The sequence below is a fragment of the Takifugu flavidus genome, chromosome 10 (assembly GCF_003711565.1).
Source record: "Takifugu flavidus isolate HTHZ2018 chromosome 10, ASM371156v2, whole genome shotgun sequence".
NCBI classification, from domain to species: Eukaryota; Metazoa; Chordata; class Actinopteri; order Tetraodontiformes; family Tetraodontidae; genus Takifugu; species Takifugu flavidus.
Window position 1 is genome coordinate 14,872,656 of NC_079529.1, and position 12,915 is coordinate 14,885,570.

At 39.6% G+C, this 12,915-nt stretch overlaps 1 protein-coding gene across 1 annotated transcript in view; it reads right to left on the bottom strand.

The window, feature by feature from the left end:
* iglon5 (IgLON family member 5) overlaps positions 1-12,915 on the bottom strand; it is a 96,820-nt gene that overhangs the window by 17,009 nt on the left and 66,896 nt on the right. Inside the window, exons 2-4 of the mRNA XM_057044724.1 lie at positions 8,892-8,970; positions 4,442-4,674; positions 2,763-2,882 (exon numbers count right to left, since the gene is read on the bottom strand). Of these exons, the coding sequence (XP_056900704.1) occupies positions 2,763-2,882; positions 4,442-4,674; positions 8,892-8,970 (432 nt within the window). The remainder of the gene's footprint in view (positions 1-2,762; positions 2,883-4,441; positions 4,675-8,891; positions 8,971-12,915) is intronic.

Here is a 12,915-nt window from a genome sequence, read left to right on the forward strand (position 1 = left end):
GCCACTGAATTTAGCATAACATTTGAATTTATGTTCAGGGTAAGTTGAATCTGGTGAAACTACTGTTGGCTGTCTTCCTTTTGGCTCAGCCAATAACATATGACATAAACACACCTATGACAAATTCTCAAAACTATTATCCGTCTGCTTTTCCTGGCTAATTTTGTATAAAAGCTCATGAATCATGAGTTTCCCTCACTCATCACAAATCTCATAAATATCCTGTCAAATATAGGCTTGGTTCTCATCACAATGTGCTCCCCAGTAAACATTAATTTATGCTAAACCTATGGGCCTTTATCTTTTAATGGATGGAATGTCAAATGAAGTCTTTGATGCACTTCTGTAGGCTAATTGATGGGTAAGTGTAAGCGCAAACGTCTCGTCCTTGTTCGATTGACATTTAAGAGACTCTTGTCTCTTAAATGCTAAACAGGATTCTTAATAACCTGCAGCTATCTGTGTGGCCAAGTTGTTATGGGGTTGAGCGTATGTCTGCATCCAACTGATCTCTGACATGCATGTCTAATCTCCCCAAACATTCTGAGGTAAACACCATCTTACGATGCTTATACACCGTTCTTCTCCAAACCCCTGTTCCCTGCAGTTTCTCCCTGAATAATAAGGACACCGTTGGCAGTGTACTGCTATTTCTTTAGACAATTCCTTCTCCACTGACACTGGACCCTGGCAACTGAAGACTTGGTTGAGGAGACTCACAGAGAATAGCAATTCAGCCCCTCTCTCTTTCTACAAGATGCAAGGTTATGGAGGGAGGGAGGGAGGTGTGTGGTATGAACTAGTGTGTGGGGGGGGGGGTGGTTTGAGATGGATGATTATTGCTGACAGAGGAGAAATGCTATAGGCCTGCAAGTGAGGACAACTTCACTTGTAGTGTGTGTGTGTGTGTGTGTGTGTGTGTGTGTGTGTGTTTGCTGCAGGTGTGCATTCATGCATGCTTTTCTGCCTGTCCCTGCCTGAGGTGCCGTATTGTAGCTATTATCTGCACAAAAAAGGACAATAGATACACAGGAGACTAACCCAAGGACGGACAAAGGAGAAACAAGGAGGTGAAGCCCTCTGAGCAGCCTGTAACTACTGCTGTACAGTATATATGCATTTAGACAAGCAGTACAATGTTTTGAGAGGAAGATCATAGTAGTTATTAGTATTATCATTATTGTTGTTGCTATCATTATAACTATATATTATTTTCTTCTTCGGGTGCTAGAATCAAAATGAAATGAGGCAAATTTCTGTAATAGTATTTCTTTGAAATACAACCTACACTACCACAAACAATAGAACAAAAATAGACTGATCAATGCACATTGTTCTATTTTGTGGGCAAATCCCAAAGTGACAGGAACAACAAACACAACTACAAATATTATACAAGTAAAAAAAAAAGTACTGTAGGTTTGAGTGAAGTGTAGTGTTGGTACATGTACAAGTGGATCATCTTGACATGGTGTGAAGAAAGAGGGCCAGACAGCTGAAAAAGTGCATCTCTGAGCTGATTTCATGATGTACTTACAAGTGATTAAATGGGCTCAGAACAATGTAGCACCGTATACTGGTCAATAGACATTTGAAATATGCTGACCTACTGACCTCTGACCCCGCTGACCCACTCAACCCGACTCTACAGCAGCTTATTTTAATTATTTCTATGTTCTCTACCTATTCTCTCCTCTACCTGTCCTCCACCTTCTCCTCTCTCTCTACCCAGCCCCCTCCCATCAGCAGGAGGGTCCCCCTACATGAGCCTGGTCCTGCTCAAGGTTTTCTTCAATTTCTCAAAGTGAAAAATAGGAAATAAATGACAAATTCTGATAAAATTATATGGAAAATTATTAGAACTCCTGACAGATCTGAAAATACTGACCTTTTTGGGTTGATTTCATTTGATAATTGTTCATGAAATATGCAGCAGATGAGCAAAACAAATATCTGATTAACTTTGGTGTGCCCACCTTTTCCAGCAAGTCCACCAGGGCGTCTCTCTGGCATACTGTCAAGATTAATGTTTGAATTTCTGAGAACTTCAACATAATTGCTACCTCATGTCAGCCACTGGCTTTCCTTTGATTGTACCACAGATCTGTACAGGTTATTTAACAAATGTATTTAATGAGGTTGTGGTCTGGCCTTTGAGGGGGCCCCTCCATCATTTTCAGTATTCAGGAAGCTTCCTTCTGTCACGTGTGCGATCGTGAAAAGAGTGTTTATTCTAACGGATAATTCAATAAAAACAAATAAAACAGCTTAATTTTGACAAGTGTTCCAATAATTCTGGTCCCTATTGTATATGCATCCTGCCAACACTGAACTTGATTTAATCTGATTTAAGAACACGATGGAGGGTAAAACTGTGCCAAAAGTGGCTGTTAGCCTTGGTGGGCGGCGTGATGAGAGATGACATGCTGGATGAAGACAGATGCTGATGATGGCAGGCGGTGCTGTGGGGATAAATATGTATTATACGTAGTTATCTGGTGGAAAAAACTAGGACAAAGGGAAATGTGCAGCTATGAATTTAAAAGGGTTCTGACCAAACAGCTGGGTTAAAGAGTGATGGCATGGGAATTAGGGGATGAAGACGTGAACACAAGCTTAATGCTACTAAGCTGTTAGGATAGATGGAAAAGAATAAATCTTCCCCCATGGGAACGAATGTGAAGGCCAAAAGATGAAGGTGATGCTGTGAACATGAGCTGTCTGGATCTGAAGATGAAGCAGACAAAGAGGAGGTAGCTTACATTTCTGGACTTTCCAGGTGACGGTGGGCTCAGGTCGACCCACTGCCAGACAGTGCAGGTTTACATTCTCTCCTTCATTCACAGAAATGTCTTTTGAGATGTTGACAATTTTGGCTGGCACTGAAAAACACATTTAAGAGAAAGACATGACTTTAGGATCATCATTTATTATTTTATTTCATTGATATAGAAATCACAGCTTATTTATTTTTCAGGATGATGCACATTTCCGCACCTCCGACAGATGGGCAATGAGTTGATTAATGATCTGTGTCTAAGTGCTTACTGATCTATGCAACAACATAATTGACGGTCTACTTAAATTGTCCTGGATTCTAAGTGCTAAGAAATGGCCATTAAAATCTCTTTTTCCTGACATTTAATCAAGTTCGATCTTTAGAAAAGTGACATTTGCAGGTGGTCTTTAGCTTTAGGACCACCCCTGAACACCAAGATTGTCCCAACCACAAAGTGCTGTAAATGCAGGTAGTTTGATAACAAGATGGTTCTTCATTGTAAATGGGCCATTATCAATGTTTTAATGAGCTTGGCATGCGATTGCTTTGGGTGAGTGCGGATTCCATTTCTCTTCTAATCTTGCAGGCATTGAATTTTTGCAGCGATAAAGCACGGACTGGACTGGCGACGAAGCTGCTCCCGAACAACTATCTGGAGGGTGTAATTATTTTGGTGATATCAAGGTAAAGCTGAAATTACAAGTAATTTGGAATTAAGTGTATGCTCCTGTCACCCACGTCTGGATCACAGCCCCTCAAAGAGCTAGGCTTTGATGCAGCATTATCTCTCAATTTGGGTTATTTTTATTCAGGAGGAAGATAGCATTGATCGCAACACTCCCAATATACACGGTCCAACATCTAAAGAAAGCTGATACACACACAGGGTATAGTGTGTGAGGGCCGTCCTCTAGGCAGTCATATACCCATATGTACATCATGCCATTTGGATCAGTCAGTTTTGTCGGTCACTTGATGAGATGATCACATCTCACGTCCTCACTCATTTAATCCACCAGTTGGATAGCCAGCTACACAAATATAATTCTACACTAATAACTACACAAATAACTTAATCAGTCTGACCTGCCTAATTAGCAATTAAAAGAAATGTTATGAGGAATGATTTGAAATGGATATTCACTTTGCCACATGCTCAAGAACACACACACAAGCACACATACATGCACACGTGTGTGTGTGTGTGTGTGTGCGCGCACGCCTGCACATTCAGAGGCCAACAAAAAACATAATCAAAGTGATTTTGTTCAAATAAAATACCAACTTAGTATCCCGAAAAGCATCGCAAAAACACTACATTACGCTACGGTAAAGTTGTCAATCAGACATTTAGGCATGATTACATTCTTTGAAATTGAACCACTGAAAAGATTGATTGCATTTTCTCGAAGAAGACTTCAATCATGGCCAATTGACAGCACTACAAGTGGATGGATGTTGAAATGCAACATTAAGCCATTTAGCAGGTGTTTAAATAAAGGATGTTCACAGTAGCGTAAATGCACTTCTATTGCTGAGAAGCGGCAATTTTGCAGTTATTTTATGTAAATGAGCCTGATCTTAAAATGGATAGGATAAAATGAAATAAATTCCAGTTCTGTCACAGTTTCACCCTTCACACATCTTTATTCATCTTCTTACCTTGGACAATGAGGTAGACATGGGCAAGACCGGGCTTGTTATTGGCCTGGAAGCTGCAGGTGTAAGGCCCCTCGTCGGATACTTGCACATTGTCAATGTGAATGGAGAAGTCACTGCTGTTGTTATTGACCAGTGTCACACGTTTGTCCAGCGTCCATTTGTCTGTCCCTGTGAAAAGGATGTTTGAGCGGTTCAGCCAGGCCTTGTGGGTCACATCCTCATCAATCCGACATCTGTGAGGGGAGAGGAAGTCCAGTTAATTCTGTTGGCGGTTGATAACAAATAACATTTAGATTTCTTCAAGACTGGGCAGCAGTTAAGAACAGCCAGTTAAAAAGAGCATGCCTTAATCATCATTTATTTGCAACATCGTGCAATATCCAATAGCATGATTATAGTCATACAAGATGAGTAACATGGGACAGATCCCCCCCCCCCCAAAAAAAACAAAACAAAAGAAGACTGAGATTAGTTAAACATTTAAACAACAAAAGAAATCATCTCCTTTTAATTTATTTTCTCATCTCTCCTGGGGGGAGCTTAAGAGGTTATTGTGTTTGATGTGCATATGAATTCTTCATCTGTACTAAGATCAGCAGCTTTCCAAATTTCCATTATTCTATTCACATTTTCTTTTTAATAAGTACATGAGTGTAGCCTGGGGTGTGTACAGCTTAGGTCCAGCTCACAAAGTGGCATTCTTGCTTGCAAGTTGGCTTGGGACTGATGCTTAAAGTTAATACAATAAAATATATGTAAATTCACTCAAATATGGTGTTGTGATGATTAAAGTTCAGGAAATAATTATGTACTTTTGACAGATGTGATGATTTAGTAGCCAAATTCTTGACCTTGACTTGAATTCTTGACTTTGCCACTAGATGTCCTTCCCCAGCTTCAGCTAGCTGGAAGGGATGTTTCTGTAGTCATGTCTAACTGACACAACCTGGATGGTTATCACTGCTCAGGAAGACCGCAGAAAGGCCACGGAACAGCAGTGACAGCACAACGCTTGTAAGCAAACTTTAAATAACTTTATGATAGATTTGTTACAAGGCCTTAGGCTAATGTCCACCACTCAGAGGCCAAACAGTGAGCAGGATAGTGAATGAGCAAATTCAAGCAAGTTTTCAAAGATTAATTGAAATGCATTTAATATTAAAAGAGACTAAATGATGAGTCAATGCAATCAGAAAAAACTAAATACGGATTAATTAGCAGTGTACCAAAGGCTCTGTTAATCTATTTGTAAAATTAATCATTTCACCACTGATGATATTGCTAAAGGACTGCAGGCCCAGAGCAAATGGAGACCATAAGAGCTTCAAATGTGCATCATCTGAATAGCCATTTCTTAAACATATAAAAAATATGTTGAGGGAAGATCTATGGCCTTGAGTCCTGAGATATCTTTCTTATCTCTCTCATGCTGTCTATCACACTCACACACACACACACACACTACTGTATCCCTATGAAAGTTTTAATAAACAATACCCTCATAACTAAACAACTAAATGACTCCAATATTTTAACCCGAAACAAACTAAGGCCACGATAATATGACAACATTTGCACTAGAAATGGAGAGGATTGTGTTTTCATGGTGTCCTCGGTGTGAAAATGATGCATGGCCTTCACTGAAATCACACCAGGCCAGCATTTGGCAAAGTAAGTTTGTAATGAAACATGTTACAACTATATTTCACTAACAATGGCACTTCTGGTTAACAAAGAGACCAAAACAATTTTCAACCTTTTCACTCTGGAGCCCAGTTTAAAAAAAATGTGACGATTCAGGCAACGTTTGAGACTCTGCAAATGTTTTTGTTGTCTTGTGAGCAGGGCCTTCGGGCAACAGTGTTTTCAGGTGAAAACAAAAAACTTTTGTTCCATTTTCGCTGTCTGTTTACGTGAGAATGCGACTCACACATTACATCTGCAAGCAAACTAGCTTGCACAAGTAGTCCTAGACCATACGTAGGCGTGGCCTGAGGACATTGAAAGTAGAAGAAGAACCATAGCAACTTCCCAACCAACGTCCTAACCAATTTCTCTGCAAGTTTCTCAGTTTTATAGTTCAGGGCTGCTGGTAGAAGCAACTCCACCTCATCATCGATCCACTGTTGCTCACTATTAGAATCAATGTTGTTTTGCAGAAGTTCGCTATTGTGATCGCATGCTTCCTTAAAGCTCCAAAGACAAAAGTGCCCCTACAAGTCCACATGATTCCTTACCGCCACCTACTCCCCTGGTATTTGCACCACAGTGTTTTGGTTGGTCTGTGCACAGGATGTTATCTACACTGGGAACTCTTTTGCTACGGATTAAGAAAATATTGTTGTTCAAGTGGGGCCAAAGTCTTCATCTTGAAACGACTTATCCGAGTTCAGGCGATGGCGGTAGCAACCTTAGCAGGGAGACCCACACACTTCCCTCCCCAGTCACTTCCACAGGCTCCTCTGGGGAATCCTTAGATGCTCCCTGGCCAGCCAAGAGCTATCGTTTCTCAAGCGGTTACTAAGTCTACACCCTAAAATACCCCTTTGAGGCTGTGAGAACCAAACCAAATGTCTTCACTTCCTGAAACTATTCTCCGTATCTTTGTTTTATCCTCTAAAATATTTGTGAAACCTCTGGCCTCATGCATTCCCCATGACCTTCACAACTAAATCTCTAAACTTAACCCATATTCTAATGTTAATCACTCGATTCTAAACATTAACCTCAAAATCTAGTCTTTACCCACAAACAGCACTTTGTGGGACCAGTCAAAATGTCTTCCTTATTCAGAAATGGCCTCGCTTGTGCCAGTGAAACAGATATTTTGGTCCTCATTATTTTACATGTACTAGAACACACATATACACAAACTGAATGCAAAAAAGCCAAAATCTCCGAGTTATGAATTTAAACTTCTCCACTGAGTTCATTTACAATTAATGGTTAACAATTGAGATTTGGTTTGCAATTCAAGGCTAAGAGAGGATGTTCTAATCAGAGAGAAAGAAAAAAATGGGTTGATTTCAGGTCTATTCCACAGGAAAACAATCATGTTTTTGATTTGTTGTTGCTCTCACAATTTACATAAAACTGAAAAACAGCCAGTGACAAAGAGACGTCCAGTGACAAAACTTTAGTGGCAAAGAATCTGACTATACAAGAAGACACTGGGTAAACAGTTTATGCCACGGTAAATGGTTAATGGTAAATCATATTTTATGAGTGCACAGTATTGTCTGGCTAAGGATAGTCTAATAAGATACAGGCTATGAATAAAAAACACACAAGTTACGCAGACCAAAGTGTTCTCCAATAATCGGACTCCAGTAGATGGTAAATGGACGTGAAGGTGGAGAAAGCAATGCTTTCTTTCTCTACTCGATATTTGGACTACCTCCTCACTAAGGTCCTTTTGTTTTAAATTAATCTAAAATGAAGTGGGTTTGGATTAAGACAACAATTGGAAAATAGTGGCTTCAGTATTGGTGTGGAGGGCAAAAACTAGAAGATTGAAATTAATTGTGCTGACGACCATTTTTGAGAGACATGAGCAAACCCCCAAATGTCCTCAAGAGCTTACTCTCTCTGACACCTCTCCATCAGTTATTGCATGTAAAGTAATGTGTCTACAACAGAGTGTAGAAGCTGTAATTTCCCTCTGGGAGTAATAAGACATTAGGGTTACTTACAGTTCTGTTAGGAAATTTGATACTTTAAGTATAAATGAGCACACACGATCAGCTTTTGTTTGTTGATTGCATAGACTGTCTAAAAATAAAACAAACGCAGAAGTGGCTTCATGTGCAATACCACCAAGGCTCCCAAAAGCCCAGACTCATTTATACTGTACTCCAAATTGATTAGACATCAATCCTTTAAAACTGGGGACGTATTTATTTTATTGGCATGCCTGAAGTACAATATAGTCGGTGGGCTGCATAGACTGATGTCAAAAGTTACACCCAAATATGGTTACTTCTGGCTCCAGAATCTTAAAATGGTGCTGTCCTGTAAGCCAAACCATACATGTCTAAAACAAACCAGAGAGTGACGTTGTGGAAGGTTGCCGCTTGGTTGAGTGTTGATTTCCATGGACTTACCGTCACTAAAAACTGTGATAAAACTCTAAAACGCAGTTTCTGTTTGAAAAATAATTTTCAGTTTTTATGTCACAACCACTAAGATGCACAAAAACACCATATTTTTACTTTAATTGCAGACAGAGGTTGTCAGGAGGTGCATGTAAGCAAAAGGAAACAAATAATTTCAACCCTGACGGACTAATTTAACTATTAAGAGCCTGACAGAGCTGCCAAAAGCATTTCAATGTGAATATTTAATATAAGTTATGTGACAGAGAACTCAAAATTTGAATGGCATGATAGGTGGTGGTTGAAAATCCATGTTTAGCATGGTTAGTAGGTGTAGATCCAGGAAAAAGAATTACCTCAAAGTGACGCTTTCTCCTTCCAATACCGTAATATTGTCCTGTACATGTCCAAATTCTGCCCCTTGCAAACTGCTTCCTGTCAAGGACAAAAAATAAAGAAATACATGAGAATGCAATGGTTTTATCATTGATTGTCTATATTCATCATGTCAGGTTCTTGAGCCCTTCGTTCTTTGACTCATTTCCACTTTCTACCTTTTTCTTCCTTAAAGGAAGGTAATGCACATTAAACAAAGGAGTCACACTGTCAGCCCCCAACCCCCACAGCGAAATAATGATTTAGGTTTAGGCTGCATTCTGGTGGAGTGCACGTTCATTGAACACCACTGATAATGAGCCAAGAGAAGAGGATTCACGCAAAGCTGTTGAAGCATGAAATGAAGGGACAGCAGTGGAAACAGAAGGGATGCCTAACCTGCCTACCAATACACATAGACACTCTCCAAGGTGCACAAATGTAAAAACATACTTGAGGAGGCATTCAAACTTGCATCCGTGAAATTTTGTCTCAATACGCCTTGAGGGTTGTCAGTAACTGACTAAAAGCAAAGATAACCAAGGCTTTCATACATGTGCTGTCACCCATGCCTGCTGAGGTGAATTACAACCAAAGTCGGCTTTGTCCATCTAAACTCTATGGAATCACAGCATGACTCCTGCTGCTTGTCTCTGACAATCTCTTTGTTCTTCTACCTGCAAAATGACCTCAATATCATAACTGGTTTGGGCTGCAGTCTGGTGCCTTGAGCTTTAATAAATGGTGACTTTATGAAGTGAAGCCACTGCTGTGAGGACCGAAGACACGTCCTGAGGTTTGTTAATAGAAGCACAAAGCAAAGGACGTGTCACGCAACACAAATAGGTGAGACTTGAGACCAAATATGCCAGCAAAATGCTGTTCAAGAGACAGGAGATGTGTGGGGGAATGTGTTTAAAATTACAAAAAGGGTTTCCTGCATTTGTGGTTTGATTCTAGAAATTAACAAGAGAGACTTTGGAGGTATAATGAACATGATGGATTGCTCATCAGAAGATTTTTAAACTGCACAGCAGAAATGGTGCCAAGTGTGCCAAATCATAATTTATCTTCATTTAAATAGACTAATTACAGCTGCTCTTCTATTTTTTTTAAAGTGTTTGTGTATGTAAATGTTTTTTTTTCTCTTTTTGCTCATATCTAATTCTCAATAACTATAAGCTATATGTAGTCATGTATTATGCATTCATATATTCCTTTGTGTATTGTGCAGTGTTGCATGTGGCTTATATGAAGGTAGCCAACTATATACTGCCGATGTGTGAGTCAGCAGTGGAAAAACAAAATAGGAGGAAAAACTAATAATGCCTCAAAACAAAGTCCTGAAAATCTCCCACTGAAAGCTGTAATTGCATTAATGGCTGCCGCCGCAGCGCCGCTGTCCGGGCTGGCCAAGGACCTCAGAATTGGCTCCATTTTTTCCAAAAGCCTTGGGGGCGGGGCATAGCACATAATCCATTGAGTCTGGTGATAAACAACCATCACGCGCCTATATTCATCTCTGAGTTTTATTACAGGGAATTGCTCCACGCCGTCACTTGGCTGCATGATGCCCCCGTTCAGGATTTTTGGCTGAGAGATGATTGTGATAAGCTGTCATAAATGCACATTACCACCCCCACCATGCTAAATACAAACACATAAAGAAAAAAGATAAATATAGCGGTGACATAATCACAGAGATATGTATGACCCAAACACGTATAATGAATACGCAGTGAAAACATATGTTGGATGGCCCAACATACATCTAATTACTACGTTGTAAAGCCAGTGTGGTTTATCCCCAGTTTGTGACTCAAATACTATTTTTACAGCTGAATTGCCACCATGCCTCCAACCTAAGGCACTGTGCAACATGCAAACCAGGTCAACATATTCAGCCCACACTCCCTTGTACACACAATTACACATGCAAGCACACTCATCAATGAGCCATCAGTGATAAAGGCATGACGTTCTTCACATTGAAAGGGTTTATTATTAAAAACTGTCTTAACTCTTTTGAATGTCAAAATGCGCATGTTCTGACTAATGTCTTCATTGTACACTAAAATGATTACTCTGGCTCAGAAAATCACTATAATATATAAAATCAAATCCAATGGTTTTTAAAAGGATAAACAATGGCAGTGAGATATAAAACTCAATACAGCAGTTAAAATCATGTTACAGTCGTGTCATATTAGCAGGATCTTTAAGACAAAAATTTCACGGATTATAATTCAAAATTAATCACAAGGCAGGTAAAGACAATTATAATAAAATACTGCTGTGGCTTTACCAGTAAACATTATTTACTACAAGTGGGTAAATGTGCAATTGTACAACATCCGATGCCAAATTTTGATTTTATTAGGTGCAAAAAATAATAGCGTGCCTTGAGTGGGCCATCAGGATATGTGAAAACAGGTGTGTTTATTGATTTGGGGAATGTTTACACAACCTTACATATTAGTTCTTGGACCATTCTGATCATAACTCGTTAGCTCCACATAGTGCCTATATACTGAATATATAAGTCAATTATGTGGTATAAATTTGTGGCAACGTATCAATGGGAAGAAAATGTTGTAAATGAATCAAGGGGTCGTAACTGTGGGAATCTCATTCCAGTCCATTATTACAGACATAAATTTATCATTGGTGCACATGAGACATATCAGTTTTAACCAATGAGAACTAAGCACTGAATACGTTGCTCCACAGCAGTCTAAATGAGCGTGGGGGAAATAGCATTTCTAATAAAAATCTTCACCTATTTTCAGTTGCTTGATTGCTTCTGGTTTTATTGATCTCCATGTCAAATTCAGTTTTTTTTTCTGTGCTCCCTCTTGTGGCTCAACGTGCACTGACTACACCCGTGAGGAGGGCTAATGTTTGAGAAAGGCAGGTGATTCCTACTGGGTAAAGTTAAAAGTCTGGTTGTTCTGCAGAGACAGAAAAACTGTTTTAGAGCCAAATTTAAAAAAAACCCAACAACAACAACATTTATACAGTATTTTGCTGTTATACGCTGCAATTTCTTTCTTTCTTTAAAAAAAATGTATTATTAAAACAACAGATGAACCACAACAGCAGCGTTAGTGGTGAACTCTGTGTGTGTGTGTGTTCTGAATTACTCACTATTATCTGTCCCTCTGTCCTACTGGCTACTGCTGTGCGCTGTCCTTGCTACGACCCTGCTTTGGCCTTAAAAAGAGGACTTTAATTTCCTATATCATGCACTCACACACGCCTACGTAGACACCCAAACACACCTGCTGGCCAAGCCCAATCCTTTGCTGGTTCTTAGTTTGCTGAGATTTTGGTCATTTATTTCTTATAGATGCATTGTATTTAGCATAAAGAGAAGGAGAAGCTGGGAGAATGAAGAATAAAGAATAATGAAGGTTTGTTTTGTAGTCATACGTCTCGCAAAGGCACAGTGATGTTTTAGCCAGCCGCGGATGACACTGGCTCAGCCTATATTCCTGTTTTGTGTATTTATCATAATGTTTTATCTCTAAATGTGTAACAGTGCTGCAATGCATTCATTTATTTGTTTCTATGAGTGCCTGTTTGAAACTGCACTTGCTACTGTCAGACACTTATAGCTGAAGCTCTGTTGAACTGTACAACTTTAGCCTGCATAGTCCTTGCAAGCTCCTTTGTACTGTTCATCAATTTCATTTTGCCCTTGACGATCAAATAAACAGTGAGGAGGGAAAGCCCCTTCTGAAAGCAAGATTGGCATCAGAAAGGATAAGCGCAGTTGCTATAATGAAACTTATAACAATAATCCATTTAACTGAGGCTGCTGTAGTATGGAAACTGGAGAAGACAGGCGTAGTACAAGGGTGTAAGGGTGAGAACAGGCAGCCACATGAGGTGATCTACCAAAAGGAAAAGGTCACTGAATGGCAAAAGTAGCTTGAAAATGTTGAATAACCAATAGCAAAGAGCTGTGGACAATCATGAACAGTTAACATAATTATCATAGTA